This window comes from Amia ocellicauda, chromosome 1 (genome assembly GCF_036373705.1).
Source record: "Amia ocellicauda isolate fAmiCal2 chromosome 1, fAmiCal2.hap1, whole genome shotgun sequence".
Classification (NCBI taxonomy): Eukaryota; Metazoa; Chordata; class Actinopteri; order Amiiformes; family Amiidae; genus Amia; species Amia ocellicauda.
In genome coordinates, this window is record NC_089850.1 from 14556880 (window position 1) to 14583398 (window position 26519).

The 26519-nt window shown below is 36.4% G+C and overlaps 1 protein-coding gene across 1 annotated transcript in view; it reads right to left on the minus strand.

The window, feature by feature from the left end:
* Positions 1-26243, minus strand: part of LOC136713284 (gamma-aminobutyric acid receptor subunit rho-1-like) — a 30419-nt gene extending 4176 nt beyond the window's left edge. The window contains exons 1-10 of the mRNA XM_066690399.1: positions 25986-26243; positions 9974-10033; positions 9510-9569; positions 8828-8934; positions 6941-7008; positions 6100-6323; positions 2935-3017; positions 2356-2496; positions 1832-1984; positions 1277-1473 (exon numbers count right to left, since the gene is read on the minus strand). Of these exons, the coding sequence (XP_066546496.1) occupies positions 1277-1473; positions 1832-1984; positions 2356-2496; positions 2935-3017; positions 6100-6323; positions 6941-7008; positions 8828-8934; positions 9510-9569; positions 9974-10033; positions 25986-26089 (1197 nt within the window). The 5' untranslated portion in view covers positions 26090-26243. The remainder of the gene's footprint in view (positions 1-1276; positions 1474-1831; positions 1985-2355; positions 2497-2934; positions 3018-6099; positions 6324-6940; positions 7009-8827; positions 8935-9509; positions 9570-9973; positions 10034-25985) is intronic.
* Between the last annotated feature and the right edge of the window lie 276 nt (positions 26244-26519).

Sequence of the window (26519 nt, forward strand, 5' to 3'; positions counted from 1 at the left end):
GAAGTTTGACGTCTGCCATTATTTGATAAATTTAACTTTTACATTTTTAAAAGTGGCGTATATGATAGATTTAATCTAGAAAAGTTGTATGCATACACTATAATATCACATAAAGATGCATAAAACCCACATTTTTGGTTTTGCGTGCACGTTTCCCTTCAAATCTGAGCAAACCATGCTTGTTGGGGGAAAATGGTATCTAACATGGAGGAAAAAAAATCTTTTGCGTTTGCCCTTCCCTAATGAAATTAAATTAATTGTAACTGAACTGATACCTTAGTAATAGCAATCTGTAATAGCGGAGAGCATAATCTTGTATTGTCCATAAACATTGCTTTTGGCTAAACTTAAATATGATCTAAGCTATGTTCACTCCAAGTAAATCACCTTCATTCACGTTACACCCCTGGATTACAAAAAAATGAACTTCTATGACAATCAATAGAGAGTTACGGCTGTTACTGGTACACTCTAGACTTGGGGGTCACTGGTGTACAAAATAAACATTAAAAAACATTATTGATGCCAATTAAATTACTACAATGATAGATCGATAGAATAAGCTTTTTCAGACTCTGAGCAATAACCATACCGGTGGTAGAACAACTGCAATCAAGAGAGATTCCTTCTCAGGGGAGGAGTGTAATTCAGCACTCGCACACAGCAAAACAAATGCATGAAACAAAAACACACATACAAAAAAAAAAACTTCTGAAATGATTACTTAATTTAACCCCAGCACAACAAAATAATCTGTCCACTACAAAGTATGTACTAAATGTAATTTTAATTGGGCAGGGGTAGGAATCAGTGACAGTTTTCAGTAATGCTTCTGTGTGTGAAATTCCTTAGCGTGGAATCTAAAAAATATCAACAATTTCTCGGGTATGTAGAAGATTGTGTTTCGTATTCAATTGTGATAATGTGTAATTCCTTGAAAAAAGGATGCTGCTGTAAAAAATTATCTGCTTTTGAGAGAAATATTGTATTCAGTTATTTAATACAGTGTTGTAATTTTATAGTTTGTTATTTAGGTTTTTCTACCCAGTTAACAGCATATTGTTCAGTGTTTGTAAAATAAAGCCCAGCTGTTATTCTGTGACTTTGGTGAATACATGAAAAAAAAAGTGTTTTTCTATCAATCGCCGTTTCGGTATCGAGTAGTGTGATACTAAACCCAGTTTCCATATCAAAGTCATAAATTTAGTATCGGGACAAAACACTACTTCCCTCACACTTGATTGTCCCTCCTAGTGCTCATCTCTCATAGACCTACCCGGTCTCGTAACTTCCTCTCCTTGCGCTCCTGCACGGTGGTCAGGTAGTTGACAGCCGCGTACTCCAGCACAGAGAGGAACACGAAGACAAAGCTGACCCAGAGGTAAACGTCCACAGCTTTGATGTAGGAGACCCTTGGCATGGAGGCGTTGACCCCAGTGATGATAGTGGACATGGTCAGCACCGTGGTGATACCTGCACACAGCCAGGATGCAGCAATCATTTACACGGGGCCTCTGTGGCACACATGAGCTTGTGACCAGTCAAACATGGAGAGTGATTTTATGTTCTTAATTCCCCATCAGCTACAATGAGGTGGCTCTCAATCTGTTCACTTTAATACTTATTTTTAAGACATTAACTAGGAAAAGGACAGTATACACACTATACTTCAATGACTAGAAATGGGGGAGCAAATTTGATTCCTTATTTGCCAGAACACCGTCATTAAACTGCTCCATCTCACTGAGATGTGACGTAGCTCCAGCTTCGGGGGGAGGCTTTAACTGCTGCACTATATGCCCTAAAACTCTCATCTTAAAGTGTGTCTCACCTAGTGGGACTCTAGCAGGCACAGCCCTGCGGTCGATCCAGAAGGACACCCAGGACAGCATGACCATCAGAGTGGCAGGGAAGTAGGTCTGGAGCAGGAAGAAGAAGATGTGGCGCCGCAGAGTGAAGGTAATGTACAACCGATTGTACCAGCCTGAGGGGAAACCAGGAGAAGACACATATACTTCCAATATGAGCAGGTTCCTTTTCATTATTATTTCTAGATGTGGAGAATTGATTTGTTGTTTCTTGGGGGAAATATTTCGTAGATCTTTGAGCAGCTTGCAAAACTTTTGTACAAAAGAAACTACCATATTTGTCCTGTTCCCTTTTTATAATAAGTGTAAAAGGTTCAGGTGATTAATTATGAAAATATTGCCTTTTTACAATGAGGATGTCTTGAGCATTCCTTTATATTCTTCTCAGAACTGTTCACATTTTATCTCATGTGGTAACTTCACTATTTATGAATGTATTTTACTTCGAAGAGATCCTCTGTGTTGTTATCCTAACAACAAATTATACCCGTGCTGCTGTAAAAGGCCAGCTTCGTGGTTGTGTGGAACTTCTGAATGAGGAACTGGGACAATGATATCCTCTCGTCCGTTTTGAGAGACTCATTCCCTTTCTTCCAGTACAGCATTAGATCATCGTCAGTGTAGGCATCTGCAACAAACAATGTGTTTCAGATTTCACTTCAGGTGGCAAATCTCACTTCATAAATAATTTATAAACAGACCTATTAGCACAGAATTATAAATACAAAAAATGGAAGTTATGATTATGAAGTGGGAACAAACATGTTTGTATATAAGTTCTTAATGACATACTAGTTAATCAGTCATTCATTGATTAATTAATCAAGTCAGTTAATAGCTGGTTATTCACAATCTATTCATACTTTATAATCATGCTTCAAGTTATAAAAAAATTATACATGTTATTTGCAGCTTTGATCTAAAGTGTTACCAAAATCGCTTTATTAATTTCAAAAGGCATTCATTAGTTAATATTTATGTTAAAATAATAGCAGCACCATTAACAACAATAATAATAATACAAAATATTTGAAAGTAAGGCACATGAAACACAGTGAACTCTTACAGCTCTCAATCTCTAAGGAACAGGTCTGGGTGTCCAAAGGGAAGCGGCTCAGGTCCATGCTGCACATTGCAGTGACTGTAACCCTGGGTGAACAGAGCAGTGTTAATGTGGCCACAAAGAGAGGACTTTACAAAGGATCGTAGCAGGGCAGCAACACGAAGAATGTTGTGTCACTGAAGTTGAATATACTCACCACTGTGCTGATCTGGCTGCAGTTAGGTTTACGTTCTCGAAACCACATAGACTTCTATTTGCCACATTGCAAGACATATTGCCACATTATCCATAGTGTCCTGAATGATTTCAACATTACAACAAAATGACCAAAGAATTGCTGTGAGACACCTTGAGAACAGGTCAGTGCCTTGGCTCCCCACCAGAGGGGCGGAGACTGAGCTCATCTAGAGGTGGGTCCACATATCCACTGCGAGATTAGAGACCGTGTTTACCAGTTGAGGATTCAATGTCCAGTCCCCACGTCCCAATACGCCTACAGTTACTGACATGTAGTTCTTTTAAATGGAAATGACTTGGGTGGAAGCAACTAACATTTCAAACATGAATTCATGATCACAGATGCAGGTAAATGTAGATCCAGTGCACCAGGTGGCAAAACATCCCATATTGTTTCCCAACAGTCATTGCTCCTACTACACTGAAATATGATTCACCCTCCCCATAAAAAAATACACAGGAGACAGCTGGTATGCACTGATTGGTCCCACAAAGTATCACCAAGAAGTAAATCTAGTCCTTTTTAGTGAAAATATCAATCAGCTACTCCTTATGCCAGTGCAAAGGCCCAAGGCACCCATTTAAGAAGAGCAGGGATTAGTTTTTGATTGAATAAAATGCTTGGGGTAATCTCTTAAAGCTAATTAAGTCATGGTCCTCCCTGGAGAATGTGTTGTAGTAAGACAAGGCCTTCCACTAGATTTGTGGACACTCGGGCATGCCAGCTGAGAAGTCGCTCAAGTCGCCACAGCTAAGTATCACTTTTTCTCTCGCATTTCCTAGTTCAGTTAAGTTACATTGATTGTTTACGTGGTTTGTTGTTTAGCTACGAATTGCATATCTTGCACCTGTTTTGTAGTAAGAGCAGCGACTGTTTGTTAGTGAATTTAGCCAGTTACTTAGCGCACTCGACACGCCCTGTATGCAATCAGAAGCGTTACACTGTAGGCTGTGATTTGTTTAGGAGTGACCACACTGCACCAAGCTACCTTCAGTCACTCGTCTCTCCATACATCCCCTCCAGACCACTGCGCAGAGTCAAAACAGCAGAGTCCTTGACCTCATTCCAGCACTTACTCAAGACGCATCTTTTCTGACAGTACTTGTAATATTAGTCCTTTTATCCCTGCTAGATAGCACTTCACAGTTTTATTATTATGCTCCTTGCGTTTGCTCCCTTTCCCGTAGCCTTTGACTGTGACCCTACATCTTGACAGCACTTAGCTTTCACTGTCCAGGATGTAGGACCTCACTTACTGTACTTGTGTAAATTGTAAATTGGAATTCGTAAAATGTATTTCTAATTACTATGTTTTAGTTAAATTGAATTTGTAATGATTGATGCCTTGTACTTAACTGTATTTTTGCACTTTGTTTTGCACTTATGTTGTAAGTCGCCCTGGATAAGGGCATCTGCCAAGAAATAAAAATAATAATAATAATAATAATAATAATAATTTGAATATGAGTGTCAGTTGATATATCTGTATATTAGTATCAGGGACGGCTTGCATTGATGGTTATAAGTGTCCCTTGTTAGAAAATATAAACACATAAAAAGGTGTTTTCTTGTGGACTGTGCAAGTATTTCACACCTAAATGTCCTAATAACATGACAGCCATGCAACAGTATCATATCAGATTACAGATATGACACTTTAATGGCATTCCAGTGCTGTCCTCCCTTGTTCAAAAAGGACACCACTGGTTGGGTTGAGCCTTTTCAAGTAGGTTTAGTTTAGTTATATGAGGGTATTGTTTCGAACCGTTGCAGCATCACTTAAATGAGATATCTGGGTATTGGTCAATCGCTCCCAGCAAAGTCAATTTGTACAGTTCAACCTTTTCAGATGTCTGACACACATTTGATTTCTGTTGACAAAACCCCTTCGTCTGCTAAGTATGTCTTAGAAGATTTTTCAAAATGTGTTTCACTGCACAGGTCAACAGGTCAGGCAGGAGAAAGGTAATTACACATTTTATGTAACCAGAGAATTGTGGGTGCTTGCCTTAAGTCCCTGGAACATTGTAGCACTGTTGTTAATTGCTTTGATTAAAAAACACCCAAATGTAATTGCAGCAGGACACACTTCTGTTCAGGATTGTATTATATTCAGCTCTGACAGCACTGCTGTTTCTTTCTACTGAACGCATATTCTGTATACAAAAATAAAATGATCAGAGAGGTTCAATTTAATATGCACTAGTTTCAGATAATGGTGAACAATTTAGAAGTAGTAGACATTTAACTTGTAATAAAGAGTTATAAAAGCAGGTATAAATTCATGTTAAGCACTAACAGGCCTATTCGTACTGTCAAATAGCTTTCACCATGAATAGTGTCTTTAGAACATAAGCCTAAACACTGCGGAGGGGAAAAAAACACTGTATGGAAGTATTATGAATGACAGTAGGTATGATCAAAGATAAGTGGACCTCATCAGTACAGTCATCTAGCCTCCAAGCTCTTAGATTAAATGTATATATGATAAATATGATAAACATATTTTATACTAAAACCAGTTTTCAGGTATTGGTTTCATACACTGTTCATTGCATGGTAGGCAATATCAAATTTCTTTTTCAAAGCACTGTGGATTGCTGTTAATAATTGCCATACATACAGCTCTGGAAAAAATTAAGAGACCACTCCAAGTTCAGAAATCAATGTTAAGTGGTCTCTTCACTTTTTCCAGAGCTGTATTTTGCTGATGTAATATAATTTCCCCCGTAACCCAGTTCTATTCCATACAGTTTTATTTTGATGGGTCAATTAGAATAAAGGCATGTTCATTTTATTCCCCCTTGGGTGGTAGTTATTGCCAGTTTTATGTATGAAAATGTATGGCCTACAGTCTTTCAAGACATATCATGTTGAAGTCTTAAAACAACAAGCAAGCAAGCACCCCAGAAATAAAATTAAAAGATCACCTCAGGCTGTAGAGCACCTTGCCGTCTGGGTACACTCGCAGCATCACGTTGTCTGTGGTGGTGTCATGGATGAAGGATCTTTTGGAATGTACAAAGAACATGTCTGGTACCCAGATCTTCTTGACCAGCCTGCCATCAAAAGTCATGCTCTGGTTGTTGCTGCTCGGGAAGGATAGCCGCTCGTCCTTCCAGTAGTGCCTCAAGTACAAGGTCATCGTGAAGTCCTGCAACAAGCAACCACCATTTAACTTCGGCACTCGGCTGGACAGTGCAATCATTACCGTCCAATGCAGCATACATTATGTACACGTATTAAGATTTCAGAAAGGGAGTCTTCTGAGATAAACCACCTGCCCACCCAGGCCTTTAATTTTACTTGCAAAACCGAGCCTCAAGTTTTCTCTATCCGCTTCTTGTTTTTCCATAAAACAAAAAACTAACTAATCCCGAGAGAAGCACTGTGTCTCTGTGAGGATCTGTATATACTTTTCTTTTTTCATCACTGGACACTGTACTACATACACTTCAGGATTTATATGACATGCATATTCAAAACATCATGAGAACAATAGTCACTTGTGCAATCTTTTTGTTTGTTATTAAACTATCAGAGTATTAATGGGGATTAAGAGTTCAGGTAAATGTACTCAGACTAAATGAAATATTACTTTGTGGTCCATTTAAGCTGTGGGCATGAGGAGGTAGGTCATGGTCACTTTATCACTTTAGATTTATTAGGTATAGTCTAGAAGGGTATAGTAGGCAATATATAGCAATTTTTTAACTACTGCCAGAAACCTAAACAACTGCTATGCATGTATTTTAATTCAAATTGCTTTACCATATCAACTTCAGAGATGGTATCAAGGCTTTCAACTTGGACATCCACTCCAACAGGGATTGCAGGTCCTGTAATAAAAATAATATAATAAAAACACAAAAACAAAATGTATGTGTATTAATAATAGGAACACTGTACATAAGTGGCCAGGACTCCTCATAAATGAATTTATCATCTCACACCTTTGAGCTCTGGTGTTGATGAGGTAACTTAAATCAGATGATGTCAGAAAGTTTTTTAATTGTATAGCCATAAGATCCTGTGTTGTTTCATAAGATTAATTTAGGAACATAAACAGCTCATAGGATTGTGCACAAATAATTATGTTTTTATAAGCAGTATAATAGCTTAAAGAAAGCATGACAAGAAAAAATAGGATTTTATCTAAACTGCTGAATGATGCAACATGCTTTTGTGTTCAGGAGGACCCTGGTGTTTTCTGCTGAAGATTTGGTTGGAACAATCAATCTGCTAAAAATATTTCTGTACACGTCAGCACTAAACTGTTTCTCAAACAGATGGTGTAATTATTTGTTGCTCAGAGAAAATAAGCACTCATAAGTAAGTAAACAAGCATGGAGCTCACTTCTTAAAAGCCTCTTTAAGTCACTTCTTAAAAGCACTCAATCATCACTAACAATCGGTTCATTATCATCTTGCACTTTTTACAATTCAATTATATGTGTATAGATTTCTAGCTGCCCAGTAAGAACTTGATTTCATTGAAGAAAGTGGCTCTGAAATTTGTCACTTAAGTTTGTGAACAAAACTATATTTCATGGCTGTGTTTATTTTTAAATGTATTCCTGTCATCCTCAGTGGGTCAGTATGGATCATAAACTCTTTACGGTTTCCTAGAAATGGGATGATTTCCAAACAGTTTTTGTATCTATTCGCTTGTTTATAGTTTTTGTTTCTCTTTTCCCTACAAGCTCATCAGGGTAGATGTAAAAGAGGTCACCAGGGTTATTTTGTTGGGATGACAACAGCAGAACGATGGGTATTCCATACAGTACATAGTGCACATTTGATTATAAACTGCAGATTTGTACTTTCACCCATGTTTTTTTTGCTCAGTCTTCCAAGATCACTTTTGTGTGTTTCAAGACTGTGCTGGATTTGCAAACATCTTTCAATCTGTAAAGTAAAACACATTACTGTGTTCACTAATCCACCAGATCATAAGGAACCATATTTCCAATAATCCTACTCTGCACAAAACTACTCCCCAATCCCTAAATAATAAAAATCATCATAGTGGAATTAATTAAACACAAAAAACTGTACAATCCATGTCTTTTAATACTAAATTAAAAGTGTAAGATATGTGGAAAACAAGACTGTTTTCCTATCTGTGAATCAGCATTGCAAAAGAACAGGCACCCAGATTGTCTAACAGTCCTCGTTCTCTTGGGTTCACAGCTTCCAGAATCTTTTGATTAGGCTCGTAGATTAAGCAACTGTCTTGGGGATTGGAGTAGAGGACAGTGAGTGATCATGTGATCAGAGCAATGAGGTCATGTTAGCAGAGCTTTCCAGAAATGTAGGAGTTGCTTTATATACACACAGTGGTACTACCGTTGAAATATTAAAGTACGGTAGTTTAATAATGAACTTTTGCTATAAGAAGGTAGCAAAAAAAGAATGACATTCAGTCTCTTGTATTGTGGAAAAGCAGTGGAAGGATAGAAACTCTGGAGACTATGGCTTTGGGTCTCAGAAATGTTCCACTAAGTATGGTGACTCTATAGAGATGTTATTAATGGATTTATTTCACTGTGTAATACCATAGAAAACACAAACTATTTAAGATTCATCCAGGAGAAAGCAATAAAGACAACCACAACGATGGCAGCACACAATCTTTCATGTAAGCGGCTGTATTACCTCCAAAACCGGGTCTCATTGTAAAGTCATGGTCATCTATTCGTAGCAGTTGTTCAGATTTTGTCAGCGGAGATTTTGTGATATCTGGACTTCTTTTCAGGATGGGGCTGCAATGAGAAAAATGCCTATATTTTGTGGTGCTGTTATAATAGTGTTTCTTCAGCCAGTAAATAATGTATTTTTTTAATCCTTCAGCATAGCTCTAAATTAGTGGTTTTCATTTTAAGTATCTAAACCATTTCCAGTTATGAATATTTCATTATTGTTGATTTCCAAAAGCTTGCCAAAACAGCTTAGAGCTCCAGAAAGTGCTACAACTCTATACAGGAGAGCCAAACTAACCTGCTTAGAAGATAATATTCACCAGGGTTGAGCGAGTTAGTGATCGTAGTATCGAACATGTACACAAATGTGTCACTGCCCTAGTATCATGGCCAAGCTGTCCAAATTGTCCTTAATATTTTATTTAGATAAATGTAGGGTTAATTAATAAAATATGTTTCTGTTCTGAATTAGGAGCTTTGTCTTATGACCTTTTCAACCTCAAGAATCATTAAAATCCATGGTCCTAAAGCTGAATATATTAAAATTCAACATGCTGCGTTAAATAATTTAGATATGTCCTGGCTTGCAAAAAAAAACTTTATTTAAAAAAACTTGACCTTAAAATATTGTCACTCACCTTCCTGGTTTATGAGACCCTCCTTCGTGTTTTGGAGTTTCTCTCCTGGACCTGTGTCCACTGTGGACAGACAGGGACAACAGCAAGTAAGTGAAAAATCACCTCCCTATTTTGACTCCAGTGTCACCTAGCTGATAGTTTGTATACATTCCAAAGACAAAGTTAAAAAGCTTGTATTTTTTCCTATACAAACTTAATTTAAAGTGGTAAGATCCTAGAAGTATATTATAATATATCATGGTTTAACCAAAGTCAAGAGAAGGAAGTCACAGTGAAGTCATAGTGAGGTATGAAGTTATAGTGAACAATATATCACACCATGGACAAACACAGTGTAGCATATGAAATATAAGGTATAACTCTAATGAAAAGCATAAGGAAATTATCACCAAATTACTCTGCACATTTAGCATGGTAAACTGAAGGGGAGGGTGGGCATTGCATAATTGACTCCCTCTTCCAACCTTATCTGTAGGTGTGATGCCATTGTCCTCCAAGGCCTCTTTGGGATTATAATAGTTCTCCTGTTGGAACAGAGATTGCTTAACATCAAGAAATAAACTTTCATCCAGATGCAATAGTAGGTATACAGGGATATTTACCATTTACCACTTTAGAAACCATTTTCAGCTTTTATGATAGGCCAGTATATGTATATGTGCTCTTATATTCTGTAAGTCGCCCTGGACAAGGGCATCTGCTACGAAATACAAAATAATAATAATGTATTAATTAGTAAGTATCATTCAAATATTTAAAAGTTCATTATAGTCCATATGAAAGGAAGCAATGGGGCTTGTGCAACTGCAATTCGTGGCTTGTGTTAACTCGTGTGTTTAAGGGGTTACTTTGGTATTTTGGCATTTAAGGCTGATTTCTTACTCGCCCAGAGTCATACGAATCAGTGGAAATCTTTTTTAATTCTGTCAGTCCATTTTATTAAGTTTCGTTAGCTTAGCTCAATAGATAGGAGCTAATGTTTGCAAAACGTTCACTCTCACAAATCAGCAAACAGACCTTTGAAATACTCAAAAGCTTGGCCATTTGTCATATGTAGTCTTACAATAGTATAAATAGTAAATTAATAGTTCAATAAATTCGTTAATTTACTAGTAATAGTAAGAAATTAGTTTCCACATATTTCCTAATTGACGGACTACTTTTGGATCTGCCTGTGCTCTCTGTTTTCATTCGTGCACATAGAGCAGATCCTTGTGCCACCTCATCACAGTTGATGACATGTGTAGTTCGTCAAGATAGTTCCAACAGAAAAATACTTTTAAACGTATTCATTAAATCGCTTTTGATTTTGTAGAGAAAACTTAATATACAAATGCAGTGGCGAATCATGACTATTGAAGCTAGGCCCTCAGTTGCGGAAAACGATCTGACGTCATACATATAGATAGGGAACTCGGTTGCCTGTGTACAGAGCATGACTTGAGACCTTTCTTTTGCAGACCTGTGTAGGAGAAGCAGTTCTTTGATGACAGAGTCAAACGGTCCTAAGCCACGCCTCGCTGTGGCTCACAGAAGCAGCACACGTACACAACGGTTGCAAATATCGATAGCAAGAACCATACGGTTGCGTCGTTTCAAAGAAACATTTGCAAAAACAGACAGTCACTCAAATAGTGGCGGAATAAATTCAGCTACACAACTACTCGCATTGTTCAAGACCACGGACAGTACATGCTGTCAGAGAAAAAAAAAGTTGCACTGTCGATGTTCTATCTCCAGCATGCAACAATAAACAAATGTGAAATGTCATGTACCTAGTACTTCCAACTGCAACATTATTACCTTTGTTTTTACCACACAACCAGTGATCTAAAGTTGAAATAATATTTTACACAATATTTTGTATTCAAAATGATATGAACGAGATAGCAACAAAAAGCAAGCTGTAGATGAAAACAAAAAGTCAACTCAACATTATGATTATAAATTTGGAAAGTCAATTCTCCTGTCCTTCTTTATGAAATGGCAATGGCAGGCTCATATAGCTTGTCTTTTGATTTTCAATCCAAAAGAAGTACTTTTTTGATTGAGATCAAAGCCAGGGCTGACAGTCGGGCCTGTCCAGTGGTGTTCCTGGAATATGTCTTGATCCTTTTTAGTGCAGAAAATGTTCTTTCTACTGATGCTAACAATGTAGCCTCCACATCGTCCTTGATTACTCTCTGCAGCTGCCATCACCATCGCTACATACACTGACTGCACAGCTAGCGGCTCCAGCGAAAGAAAACAAGAAGGCTCGCTGTTGGCTCTGAATTATACTTGGACCCTCTAGAGGGCCTTGAGGCATCATACAATTGTACCGCCTATTACAAGACAAATTGTGATTGGTTGATTCTACTGTCATTCCAAAATGCTGCTCTAATTGAAGTCAATGTCAATGACGTTGGCTGGTGCCTTCTATTCAAAGCCTGGGGGCCTTGCCAATGAGCACTGAGCCCAGCTAGATTATTTCTACCAAGAGACTACCAAAGAACAATTCTGATTGGATATTTTTTTCTCTTTGTTATTAACCCTTCTTTTTCCAACAAAAACTGAAGAAATTCAATAGGAAGATCATTACAATTAAGACAAAAAAGATTAAACCAATGAAAACAAAATTACAAATTATAATATATAAAAATATATACAGATTTGTATCTATCCTTATGCCCTCTCTGAGGGCGTAGAGGGCCCTGACGGTTCCCCACTGTACAAATGTGCTGTCCACCCAGCTTTTGTATTTAAATTTCCAGCTTTGAGTATTTTAAAGGTGTATTAACTGTTTTTTGAGAGTCAGCGTTTTGCGACCATTGACTTAAAGCAATCATGATCAGCTAACAAAACAATAAATTCAAATTTCTTCATACTGGGCGCACAGAATTAAAAAAAGGTTTCCACTGATTCGTATGACTCTGGGTGACCAAGAAATCAGAATAAAATGCCAAAATACCAAAGTATTCCTTTAAGGAACAAATCCAACTAGCTTTATTGGTGTGATTTATGTTTTTGTATTCTCCAGGTATAACCAATTAAAAATCAGCCTTGGAAAGGATTAATTTAAATAGTCTTGATCTGGACAGAAAGTGGCAGCAAGAACAAATGCATCATTGGTAGAATCAGTGGCTCTTGTCTGGCAAAGCAATAAGATAGCATGAAGTTCCACCAATGTCTGAAAGCTGTATTTCAGACCTCCAAATTAATTTGCTGATAACACTATGTAACACAATTTTTGTTCCTGGGTAGTAACTGTTATTTCCTAATTGCTTATACCTCAAAAGTATAGAAAATGGTTATTATTCCCCACAACTTTTGTGACCACGACAATGATATTTTGAAATGTACCTATTTCCAATGAGAAAACGGGCGAATGTGTGTCTTTTCATTCATAATGTATACTGTATACTGTAAATACAGTATAATCATAAATCTCAAAAAACTACTCACTTCTAATCTTTTGTGGTCGTTTTTGTATTACTTTAGTATAAATACATGTTCATTTGGATTCATATGTTATTTTTTTTTTACTTTTTTCTGACGAAAAGACACAAATTAGCTCGTTTTCTCATTGGAAATAGGTACATTTCAAAATATCACTGTCCTGGTCACAAAAGCAAAGTTTGTGGGGAATAATAGCCATTTTCTATACTTTTGAGGCATAACCAATTAGGAAATAACACTTACTTCCCAGGAACAAAACAAACAAAAAAAAAATGTTACATGGTGTAACTTACTAACACTACTAATAAGGATTCAATATATTGTTTTAATATCTTATAAAAATGTATAAATCTTATTTTTTATATGCCCTTTATGTAAACTTAAATTATATAGTCTGTTGTCCACATTTTAACGTTATATGTTGCATATATATTGTATAAATTAACCTCACCATATATATTCAACATATAAAATAAATATATGTTAAATATATCTACTTCATATGTTTTAAAATATACAAAATGGGCCTAAGGAAAAAAAAAAAGGATCACACATTTCTGCCATAGTGGCTTAATCCTACTTCAGTTCTAAAGCTTCGTAAATCTGTCTATTCCTTTGTTTAAGATTTCAATCCCCTTATTTAATTAGTTTTTTTATTTTATTTTGTAAAAGTTATATTAAATGTATTCTTAGTATTGGACTGCTATCCCTGTCCTGAGTAACCCCTTAATTATTATTTCATAATAGACTCTCTAGCAAAAATTAAAACCCTCACAACCAATTACGTCAACATTTTTCTAAGAACATGTAACTGAAAAGCAATAAGTAATAAGTTTAGCCATGTTTTAAAGAATATGTTTTTGTGCTCTCAGATTGAGGAAGGGTTACACATAGCATATGGACACACAAATAAACACACTGAATACAAATTAAACCTGCATGTTTTGTGATTAGGTATTGTCTATGCATTTTTCATCCTTTCATCAAAAATCTCTCAAGACTTTACAGTTCATATCAGGAGACACAGATCTAAAGAATTAAATATTATACAATAGGCAACCTCACAATACTCACAGCAAGATTAGATTCCTGATTTAAATATTACACTGACAACAAGGAAATCATATCTTTATGAATATGGTTTGCATTTAGGAGCGTCTAAAACCAAAAAGCGATAGGAATACACCGATCAGCCATAACATTATGATCACCTGCCTAATATTGTGTAGGTCCCAAAACAGCCCTGACCCGTCGAGGCATGGACTCCACTAGACCTCTGAATGTGTGCTGTGGTATCTGGCACCAAGACGTTAGCAGCAGATCCTTTAAGTCCTGTAAGTTGCGAGGTGGTGCCTCCATGGATCGGACTTGTTTGTCCAGCACATCCCACAGATGCTCGATTGGATTGAGATCTGGGGAATTTGGAGGTCAACACCTTGAACTTGTGATTCATCAGACCATGCCACCTTCTTCCATTGCTCTGTGGTCCAGTTCTGATGCTCATGTGCCCATTGTAGGCGCTTTTGGCAGTGGACAGGGTTCAGCATGGGCACCCTGACTGGTCTGCAGCTACGCAGCCCCATACGCAACAAACTGCGATGCACTGTGTGTTCTGACACCTTTCTATCAGAACCAGCATTAACTTTTTCAGCAATCTGAGCTACATTAGCTCGTCTCACACGGATCGGAACACATGGGCCAGCCTTCACTCCCCACGTGCATCAATGAGCCTTGTCCTTCCTTGGACCACTTTTGATAGGTACTGACCACTGCAGACCGGGAACACCCCACAAGAGCTGCAGTTTTGGAGATGCTCTGACCCAGTCGTCTAGCCAGTAGTCGTCACAATTTGGCCCTTGTCAAAGTCGCTCAGATCCTTACGCTTGCCCATTTTTCCTACTTCTAACACATCAACTTTGAGGACAAAATGTTCACTTGCTGCCTAATATATTCCACCCACTGGCAGGTGCCATGATAACGAGATTATCAGTGTTATTCACTTCACCTGTCAGTGGTCATAATGTTATGGCTGATTGATGTACATTCAAAATGCAGCACATAAATGTTCAGGAGGCTGCGAACTATTCACATCATCTCCATGCAGATATTGTATTTCTCTCTAGCAGGCAAATGTTACAATATACATTTAAATCCAAACCATTCACTTCACAGCAAGAACAGGTATTCTTTCATTTCAAGGTCACTGTAGATTACCCTTGTGAAAGTGAGTTTGGTCCATTAATCAGTTAACCTGCACAGATTATGAATAGAGGGTTATAAAACCATCTGTGTAGGTATCATGAGGGAGTGCATCTCTGTACTGAACAATATTAGAAGATCACAGATTTAATTAGAGATGTTGCACATGCTGCAATATAACACCTTAGTGAGCCATACATAGTTTATTATTATTATTATTATTATTATTATTATTATTATTATTATTATTATTATTATTATTATTATTATTATTAATATTATTATGGATTTAAGAACTCTGGCTTTTATTCCACATGACACATTCAAATGAAATTGAATTTAAAAATGTAGTTCTATACTGTCAGATTTATAATAAAGAAAATGGACATGCACATAAAAACACTGATACAAATTAAACCAGTTATACAACAGGAATAACATGTGTATAACAAGGTAAGGGTCCAGGTTAGGTATAGCATTACAGACTAGATTTGGGAACTCAGAACTCAGTGGAAGTACATGAGGCATTTATACGATATTCCTGTTGGATTCATGCATTCATTCATTAAATAATTGGTTCCCATTTTTGTGAAGTGTTACCATTATATAAATTGTATTATTATTATTAATAATATTATTACCTTATCTGTCCTAATAGACGAAGACAAGATGCCTTGCATGCACATCTATTAAGTACGAAATCCCCAAAATTGCATATTCCCAAGAATGTCATAATTTTGCCACATTTATGTATAGTTTGTCATTTCAACATTATGACAATATTCGTCCGTTCTCGGAAACCTTTGAGTTTTACCAATCACGAAAATGTGACACATGCATATGTGCATTCATCCGTGACCATGTTATACCAGAAAATCAATAATTGGCACCACATTTGAGTTTATTTCTTCTGTATGAGGATATCACATTTACAAAACATGTGAACTGGGAATCAGAAAATGGTTAAATACGTAAATGTTAAATACATTCATTTTAGTCTGTGACTTTTTTTTCTAGTCCATTTAATGTGCTGATATATGTAGTTCATGGATTGATAGTCCTGATATAGTGGGTGACATAGTCAGTGATTAAGTATTACTGTTTATTTCATGTCAGTAAAACTTATTTTAGCAAGTAGGCTATATTGTGTTTATTCATTACTTGAGCAACAATAACCTTGGGCCATAGACCCAAAAACTAGGAAATCACAAAGAAACATTTAAACAAAATTGGATAACAGGGATTTTTTTCCTGAAATGGGGGGTATGCTTCTATTATTGCATGCTCGTCTATTAGGATAACTACAGTATTATTATTATTATTATTATTATTATTATTATTATTATTATTATTATTATTATTATTATTATTGTTATTATTATTATTATTAGTAGTAGTAGTAGTAGTAGTAGTAGTAGTAGTAGTAGTATATAATGGACAGAAATACTTGCTCTTTTCCATTTTCTGTTTCTGGGATGTTAAATGTTTTTAATTTCCAGCTTCACCGTACTGGCCCTCTAGGCCAAGGTGCTATTGTGACTATGTGGTGCATTATTCTATACATTTACTTGCCTAGTTCCTATGGAAAAGAGAACATAAGAAAAAAAATGATAAGAAAGTGTTCAAACGAGAAGTGGCCATTCAACCCATCATGCTCGTCTGGTGTCCATTAATAACTAAGTGATCCAAGGATCCTAACCAAAAGTCTGATTTTAAATGTTCCCAAATTTTCAGCTTCAACCGCATAGCTGGGGAGTTTGTTCCAGATTGTGACGACTCTCTGTGTGAAGAAGTGTCTCCTGTATTCCGTTTTGAATGCCTTGAAGCCCAATTTCCATTTGTGTCCCCGGGTGCGTGTGTCCCTGCTGATCTGGAAAAGCTCCTCTGGTTTGATGTGGTTGATGCCTTTCATGATTTTGAAGACTTGGATCAAGTCCACACGTAGTCTCCTCTGTTCCAGGGTGAAAAGGTTCAGTTCCTCAGTCTCTCAGTAGGACATTCCCTTCAGACCTGGAATAAGTCTGGTTGCTCTCCTCTGAACTGCCTCTAGAGCAGCGATATCTTTCTTGAAGTGTGGAGCCCAGAACTGTACACAGTATCCAGATGAGCTCTAACTAGTGCATTGTACAGTCTGAACATTACTGCCCTTGTTCTCAATTCTACACTTTTGACAATATACCCTAACATCCTGTTAGCCTTTTTTATTACTTTCCCACATTGTTTGGATGGAGAAAGTGAGGAGTCCACATAGACTCCTAGGTCTTTCTCATGCGTTACTTCATCTAGTTCTATTCCTCCCATAGTGTAATTATAGTGGACATTTTTGTTACCTGCATGTAATACCTTGCATTTGTCCACATTGAATTTCATCTGCCAGGTGTCGGCCCACAACTGAATTTTATCTAAGTTCCTTTGAATAGCCTGTGCTGCCGAGATTGTATCTGCTGAGCCACCTATTTTAGTATCATCTGCAAATTTGACAAGTTTGCTAACTATCCCAGGGTCCAGATCATTAATATAGATTAGAAAAAGCAAAGGCCCTAGTACTGATCCCTGTGGAACTCCACTAACAACCTTGCTCCAGTTAGAAGCAACTCCTCTAATCGACACCCTCTGTTTCTATACATCAACCAGTTCATGATCCATCTACTTACATTACCCTGAATGCCTACAGCTTCCAATTTGAGGATCAGTCTTTGGTGTGGAACTTTATCAAAAGCTTTACGAAAATCTAAGTATATCATATCATATGCTTTCACATGATCTACAGCTGGAGTTGCATGTTACAAAAATTCCAATAAATTAATAAGACATGATCTGCTTTGTCTAAACCCATGTTGACTATCTCCAAGAATATGGTTTTCATTAAGATGTTCCTCTATTTTCTGTCTAATATTTTTTCCCTACATTTTACAAGTAATTCATGTGAGACTTATTGGTCTGTAATATACTGGCTCAGTTTTGTCCCCTTTCTTGTGGATTGGTATGACATTTGCTGTCTTCCAGTCAGTTGGCACATCCCCTGTTCTAAGTGTCATTTGGAATATTTGAGGTAGCGGCCTATAAATAATTTCCCTCATTTCTTTAAGTACTGTTGGAAATATCCCATCTGACCCAGGTGATTTGTTTGTTTTTAATTCTGCTAGTCCCTTTAGTACCTCCTCCTCATTTATCCTGATCTCTCTTAGGGTTTGACTGGACTGGTTCTTAACCTGTGGCATGTTATCTGTTTTTTGTTTTGTAAAAACCTCTGTAAAATACTAATTTAGAACATTTGCCACATCTAATTCATTTTCCAAGATTCTTCCATATTTGCCCTTTAGCTGTTTCACTTCTTCCTTCATTGACCTCTTGCTGTAGTATTGAAAAAAGCTCCAAGTTTTAGCTCCAAGAGCTATGTGTCTTTCTATTTCCCTTTTTGATTTCCTGATCCCTTTCTTAAGACCTCTTTGCAGCTCAGCATATTCTTTGTATTCTGATTAATCTCTATCCCTTTTGTATGTGCTATACAGTATTTTCATTCACTTGATATTTTTTTGCATACTTCTATTAAGCCATTTTGGCCAGTGTTTTTTGGTCCTCAATTTGCTAAGTGTTGGTACAAAAGAGGAGGTATTGATCGGTCCCCATAGGAAAGAGGAGGTATTGATCAGGTTCCCTTATAAAATATTGTTAATTGTCATTCACTTCTGCTGCTGTGGATAATAATAATAATAATAATAATAATAATAATAATAATAATAATAATAATAATAATAATAATAATAATAATATGGTGGGGGATTATGTAATCAAATCAGTCACTTTTCTGAGCTGGTCTAAACTGTTTTCAGTCAGGATTTTAAGACCAACATCAAACCTGAAGTAGTGCTGCCTTCTGTGATGAGTGGATATCACACACTGTCAAAAAGTGAGGGAGACAGACATGGATAGAAAATGGCTAATGCCACTCACATTATTCTAATTAGGGAGATAGATCACTGGCCCCTGCCCTGACTGGGGACACAGTGACAGAGATTCACAGCAGCTGTTTTCAGGCCTAAAACCAGCACTGTCTTCTGGAAGCTCTTTCACACAGACTAGAATTATCCAACTAACCTTCAAATAATCACAAACTCATGGCGTAAGTCCAGAACTGACACTTCAACTGGCTAAGTTAATTTAAACCAAACCAAAATGTATATTATTATTATTATTATTATTATTATTATTATTATTATTATTATTATTATTATTATTATTATTATTGATGGTGTTGTCACTACTAATACTAAAAATAATACATTATGAATACAACACATTGTTATGCAATGAAATATATTAATTTGCAATAGTTCACATACAGTTAAATATTTGTAAATATATTGCAGTTATATATGTCTAACATATTTAATGTTAATAAGGACAATGAATCTTATAAAGTACATCAAATGATGCATAGGAATATGGGTAATGCTTATTTGATAGTTGCTTTATAACATCTTTATAAATGTTTCATAACACCTTCATAATGGCTTTATAATATGATATTAACATATTCATAAAGGTCACTCTGTTTCTACTGTTGATTGAGACAAAAACTATAATAAAGAAATTGCTAAATTAATCCCAAGCATTAACCAAATTAGCCAAAGGTTATATCCACTGACTAAAGTAATTCTTTCACAATGTATTTGTAATGGTGCAATATATTTTGAAATGGATTTCTGTGAATATTATGTTATGTATTTATCTATATTTTATGTATAAATGTCCACCAACAGGCAAAAACATCAGAAAGCACAAAACACTTTTAAGAATACATAGAAAGATATACTCTTCTACCCCAATATAATGAGGTCCCTGGTAGCCAAACAATCATATAGAGTTATAAGTGAAACCATGTTATATCAAACTTGCTTCCAGTTTTATTATTCAGCAAATCATTTTTGTTATAACTAACAAGGTGTATGCAGTACATAAATCTGCTCTAGAATGGTTAAATTGTATTTCCTGTCATTAATTAACAGCAAACATTTTATAAGCTTTACTGTGTTATATCCGAATTTGCATTATATCGGGGAGAGGTAATTGGATGTATAACTAACATCAAATAAAAAATGATTATATTTTGTGAATATATTGCATACATTGCATATAGTCATCAACAAATATTTTGTGCTGTGTTATGAATATATTCAGAATATTTTTTATATATGTTATCAATATTTTTTTTTAATGTGTAACTTTTTCCCCACATACATGGGTGGCTATGCAAAGGAATTATTGTATTGTTTACATGACCCAAAATATCTAGAATTAGAGTAGCAACTTCTGGTGTCATTTAAATGGATGAAAGTGCACCAAATGGTTACAGATTACCAGTAGTATAAAAGGCCACACTGGGAGTAGGAAAGTAGGAAAGTTTGTGTTATGCAGTGACAGGGTAAACTCGGGTAACTGCAGACCAGCTGGATGATAATCTGAACTTGCCTGCAGATTCTACTCTCCATAAGAAAACAGACGGCCTGCATGTTCAGATTAGGAATCGCATTGTGCCTCTAAGCTGATTTTTTTGGAATGAGGCCGCACAGGCCGGTTCACATTGTGCCTCGAACACCCCCTCAACATGCTTTTCTCTCACTCTGCTGGAGCACCGAATAATCTCTTGCCTTGCTGTTGAAAAACCCATGGAAATAAATCAAGTGCTGAAGTTTATCCAGATAAATGTTACACAATTGGAGGAATATGATACTTTTTTTTTTTTTTTCATTTCTTGATTCTGCAAAATGTAGTAGTGCTGTTGAGAGCCTGGCAAGGAATCAACAGGTTTTTGTATTATGGTCTGATGCAGGTTTTCAGGGTTGTCACATCAGCAGGACTTGCAGGTTCCACTGTACATCATTCAAGTCCAATGCTCAAATTACGGTTTCCCAAGGCAGCAAGATATTTTCTATGTTATAATTCAATTTGGAACACAAAGTGCAAGAACCAGAGACTGTATTTGTCAAAGTTCCTAGCAGGCACTTAAGACAATACTCCGTTCAAAAGGATTGGACACCATAGTGATGTGAATTTACAGAAAGCATTTGGATGAAGAAAGAAATAAGCCAACAATTAATGTTTCTAAACCAAGCAGTGTAGAGTGCCGAAATGTGAATGAATGTTATAGTGAAGTCCTTCTGCAATTATCAACAGTGACAGCCTGCAGTGATCATTTAATGAATATGTATGAGTTTTGCATTAATTTATATAATATGTTTTTATTTGTAATTAATTATTTATTTCACAAAGGAGGGGCAGTCTTTAAATAAAAATAATAATTAAAAACTGGATATAAGTTACAGTTAATTAGCTTGTCTCATTTGCTTCTATCTGATCCACATTCTTATTGTAGGGTTGAAGACAAACAATCAGCATAGAAATTATGTCTGTCACTTTTGTATAACTATGTATATCTGTAATTGGGAACCCCTAAATTCAAACAACCTGAACTTTCAAGGCTTTAGTGTTCATCTTTAAGTAACTTAATGAGTTTGATGTTGTCACAGGAACAACTACTACATAACTGGGTAAAAGTACATTTACATTTTGCAATTAGTTTGGAGGTTTAGAATTGGAGGTAGAGTTATGCGTAGATTAAGCAAAAGGGTTTGGGTTAGTGAAGTTGGAATACAGAAATATGCTAATATTGCAAATCAGGTACTTGCTTATTCATCAGCTATATTTTGTAACTTAACTAATAAATAGCATTTTTTTTTCCGACTGAATTAACAGGCCTATGTTTTAAGACTGCAGGAATAGAGCAAAAACCAAAACCAACCATTTGATGTATATTTGAATTAGGGCTTTCAGTGACAATCAGACAGCGAGCTAAAATAAAGAAATGTTGTTAACTAAGACAAAAGATAGAGCCCTGAGATACTGAGGCTCTGAGATTCGACAAAGTTGATTTCCAGCCATCACCTAACATGGCACGACTGATAGAGTATCTTGGAGATCCACTACAAGAAACTGCTGCCACTGAATGTTTATACACTAGTGACTTTTCTTTTCCAGAGACTGAACAGGATACCATGGACTTTCTCTCAATGCACAAGGCAGTGCTGTTTGGACTATATTATTATCAAAAGCATTCCTTAAAGTCAAAAACAATGAGATCATCACTACTGACTGAAAACTGCTGAAAACTGAAACTGAAATTAATTACACATGGTTCCAGTCATAATGGCAATGTGTGGGATAGGATGAATATAAAGATGACATATTTACTTTACTAAACCGCTACTCCTATATAATACTGTCCGATATAATGTGAATTCGGATGTTACGTGGGAAAGCATTAACAGCATTTTTAAACTTTCACTCCAATCTTCATTGCATTAAAACTAATTAAAGTTATAACGTTGACTTTGTTAATTACTTTAAAAAATGTAGCTTCATTTGAACCTTTTCACATCTTTCATTACATTTCATAACAATCTATGTATAACATAGTTTGGATATGTGACAAAGTAGCCCATGCTCCTATTTGCTAAAATACCCAAATCCTTTTTCACAACAATGTGTAAGGATTTGTAATTAAAAGCGTTTTCTAATATTTTGTGTGAATTTTGCATTTTCCTAAGTATCACACCTAGACCAAAAATGATTGATGTATGAAACTGGTAGCATTTAGCAGTATTTAGTACCAGTGTTGTAAATACACTGTATGTTAAAAGTAACTTATAAAATATGTTTTGTAATTAAAGAAAAGGAGATATAATTGAACCATTGTAGACCAAATGTATTTACTGCATACAAAGAGTGAGCTCTAACAAAAATTATTTACAAAATGTATAAAAACAAAACGTTGTCTGGAAGAATTCCTATTTAATTCCTTTTAAACTTGATATAATATTCTTTATTTTGGTTTGGATATGTTTTTAATTGTTTGACATATGAGCAGAAGACTTCACACATGTTTAAGTTGCCTTGCTGAATCTATATGATTTGAAAGTGTACTGTTTAGAGGAAACCAAGGCAGGAAGTCATCTGGTCTGAGAGATTGTTGTGCTTAATAAATGCACTCATTGACCTGTTTCAAGCTCATGAAAAATCTCCATTACCGGCAAGGATCAGAAATTGCCACCAACATATCTTGCTTTGTGGTACACTTATGAAACAGCATGGTTTCCAAAGAGCCAGCTTGTTTGCTTTGACTCTTTCAAAAAATAACAATAATGCACAAAATTTGTTTATAAACTCATGTTGATCGTTTTCAGCTGTAGGGCATGTTATTATTATTATCCATCAGGAAGGAATACACCCAGGACAGGATGCCAGGGCTGGGCAACATACACACACGCAGGGCAATTTACAGAGACCAATCAACCTAACCCACATGTCTTTGGATGGTGGGAGGAAACCGGAGTGCCTGGAGAAAACCCACGCAGACACGGGGAGAACATGCAAACTTCACACAGACAGGCACCCCGTGCCGAGACCCTGGAACTGTGAGGCAGCAGCGCTAACCACTGCGTCACCATGCCGCCCATTATTATTATTATTATTATTATTATTATTATTATTATTATTATTATTATTATTATTATTATTATTATTATTATTATTTTAATTAGCTGAGACAATACTCTCATCTTCAATCTAGAGTAATTGGAAATCTGTTTAAATGCTATTTGGATTTTATCTTGCTTTCCAATCAGCTTAATCTTCCAAAGCAATAATAAAATGTCACCTGTTCCCTAACTCCTAATTGATGGTGACACTGAAAAATTAATAATTCAAATAACACCAGCCCTCAGATTAGGGTTACATAATCTCTCTAAGTGGATTCAGGCTGCCCTCCACCAGCTATTGTATTAGCAGAGCAAAACACTCTGTTACCACATAATAGCCAAAGGATAGTGCAGTAAAGCAAGCATTTGCCTACCAGATATACAAAAGAAAGGCTTCATGAAGCATTGAGTCTCTAAGTGCTTTATGGATTATTAAGGGGAACATTTCATATTATTATTAGTAGTAGTAGTAGTAGTACTCAAATATATATCTTGTATTAACAAATAAAAGATAAAGTAGTTAAACATCCGTGAATAATGATATACCAACAGTTTCCCAACTATCTGGTTAATATCATGTGATTCTTTCAGATTTGTGTGATTTCTGGGTAAGTTGGCCTATTGTGAGAATGATCCTACTATGATGTTGTCCCTCCTTGGGACCTGGCCAGAAGGTTCAAACCGCCCATGTCAGGGGACCCGTCTTTTGGTTAAACTTTGGTTGTCGCTGGTTTGGGGATGTATTGATTGGAAGGTATGTTGATCCAAGCAGGGTCTGACCACACGTGTTACGATGAGGCTGTGACCTAGATTGATGCGAAAGTAGCAGGAGTCATTATACACATGAGCCTGCTTTGCTGATGTCACAGCCCTAGGCTTGGAAGATCACGCCCTGTGTGAGTTGCTTTACCAGGTTTGTTACCTTGTTTTGGGGTGGTGTAAATGAAGAGCTTGATAGTTCAAATCACAGTGGGTTCACATGCCAACTAAATCATTATTGTTGCCACTGTGGCAGGGTAGTAATCACCTAGTAACTCACAATGACTCCACATGGACACTGCAAATTCATGGATTCACTGTGGTGTTTGAAATTAGAACACAAATATCTTAAAATATACGGAATTCTAACAGAATTGTGTTCAAATAATTACCACCCAGCCACACGCTCACCCACTCAGAGAACGCAAACCAGAGCAGAAGTGACAATAGACATTTCATGACCTGACTCTATAGTGCCACAAGATTGTAGTCCTGCAGACGTCAATGCATTTTCATATCTATTCATCTTTCAAAACCACACACAGAATGTAAATTACAGAATAGACCTGACATACTAAATCATGTGCAGACTGACATTGTTTTCATATAGGATTTTACATAATGACCTGGCCTATTTTGAAAGAGAGAAATCAAACCTCTTTTTATCAATCAAGAGTGAGCAGAGGCATAACCATATTAAACAATGGTGTCTGTTGATAATTCTATCTTCTACATTATTTGTAGTGTACCCATATGTACACGGTTGAGCAATTCGGCTCAATCTAATTTCTGCTATTAAGCAAACAGGAGCCAACAAATTCAATCCCCTTTCCCTTGGAAATGCAAAACAAAAACAATACTGCTTGAAAACAGATGAGGGAAATTGCATTCCTATTGTTCCCTTGGGATGACCTTGACCAATCTGTCAGATTGTAACCATCTGGCTGTTTATTAAATATTGCTGTGAAATTAAAAAATACTGTATAGTGCTTGAAAATTGTATTTTCCTAGGCCTATATACTTAGCCCTCTTTTTCTGTTATGGTGGAAAATAAGATAGTTTGGGCCCACCCAAATGTGTGACTTGAGTACCTTATGAACTCAAATTCAGTTTCAGAGATGGTCTAAATCACATACTTAAATTCAGGCATTGCTATAATGGCTATTTTCTGTTTGTTGTATTTCTTTAAATAATGTGTATTTGATACACATTAATAACAATGATTTTTGAAAACTGCAAACCCTTTCTTGTTTCTAATCATTTGAAGGGAAATATATTTGTGTACATCCTATGGCACTTTTTCTTCAATTGCTGCAATGTTTCATTGTTCCTTTTGCAAATACACAACACAAAATCAGACAAGACGAGCTCACAGTGGAACGGAAAGGAATACAATACAGTACCATCTGTGGCAGACTTTTATTTCTGTATTTTTAAATATCCAAAAGCCCCTACAAACACAAGGCATACCTCATCAGAAGTAAAATCAAAGATGTCTGAATACCCCCTGGAGATCTTCTTACAGTACAGTAGATCTTCTTACCTGGCTTTCCTGTGCATTCCATGTGTCTGGTCGCTCTGCTGAATAGACCTTCCAGCTGCTCCCAGCATCCAGAAGCAAACCAGGATCAAAACATCAACCTGCATGGTGTAAAGACCCCAAACAAGTAGGAGCCAGGGGGGATAGGCAAATCCAAAAGTGAAATTCCCAAAGAGCAAAGGTTAAAAAATCAAAACTTCACCTTTCCGAGACATTCTCGTTTGCTTTAACGGGAAAACAATGTGCCGTTCTACACACACACAAAAATCAGCCCACGGTATTTAATCTCCACAGTGGGAAAAGCAATTTCGTCTAAATCTATAAATCCTTCAACGTCAGATGGCAGGGATTTTCTTTCAGACTCCAATACGTGCATCTCCCAGAGCAATTCTCATGGTGTCTGTTTTGCTTCACTTGTGCAGGTTAAGGTGACGTATACATTAGGGGTCACCTCTTGGATGAAAGACTTTTAAGTCTTGTTAATGTTCTTTGCTCTTGCCTCCAATAGCTGCAGCTTTCCCTTTGACTAGAATGGCA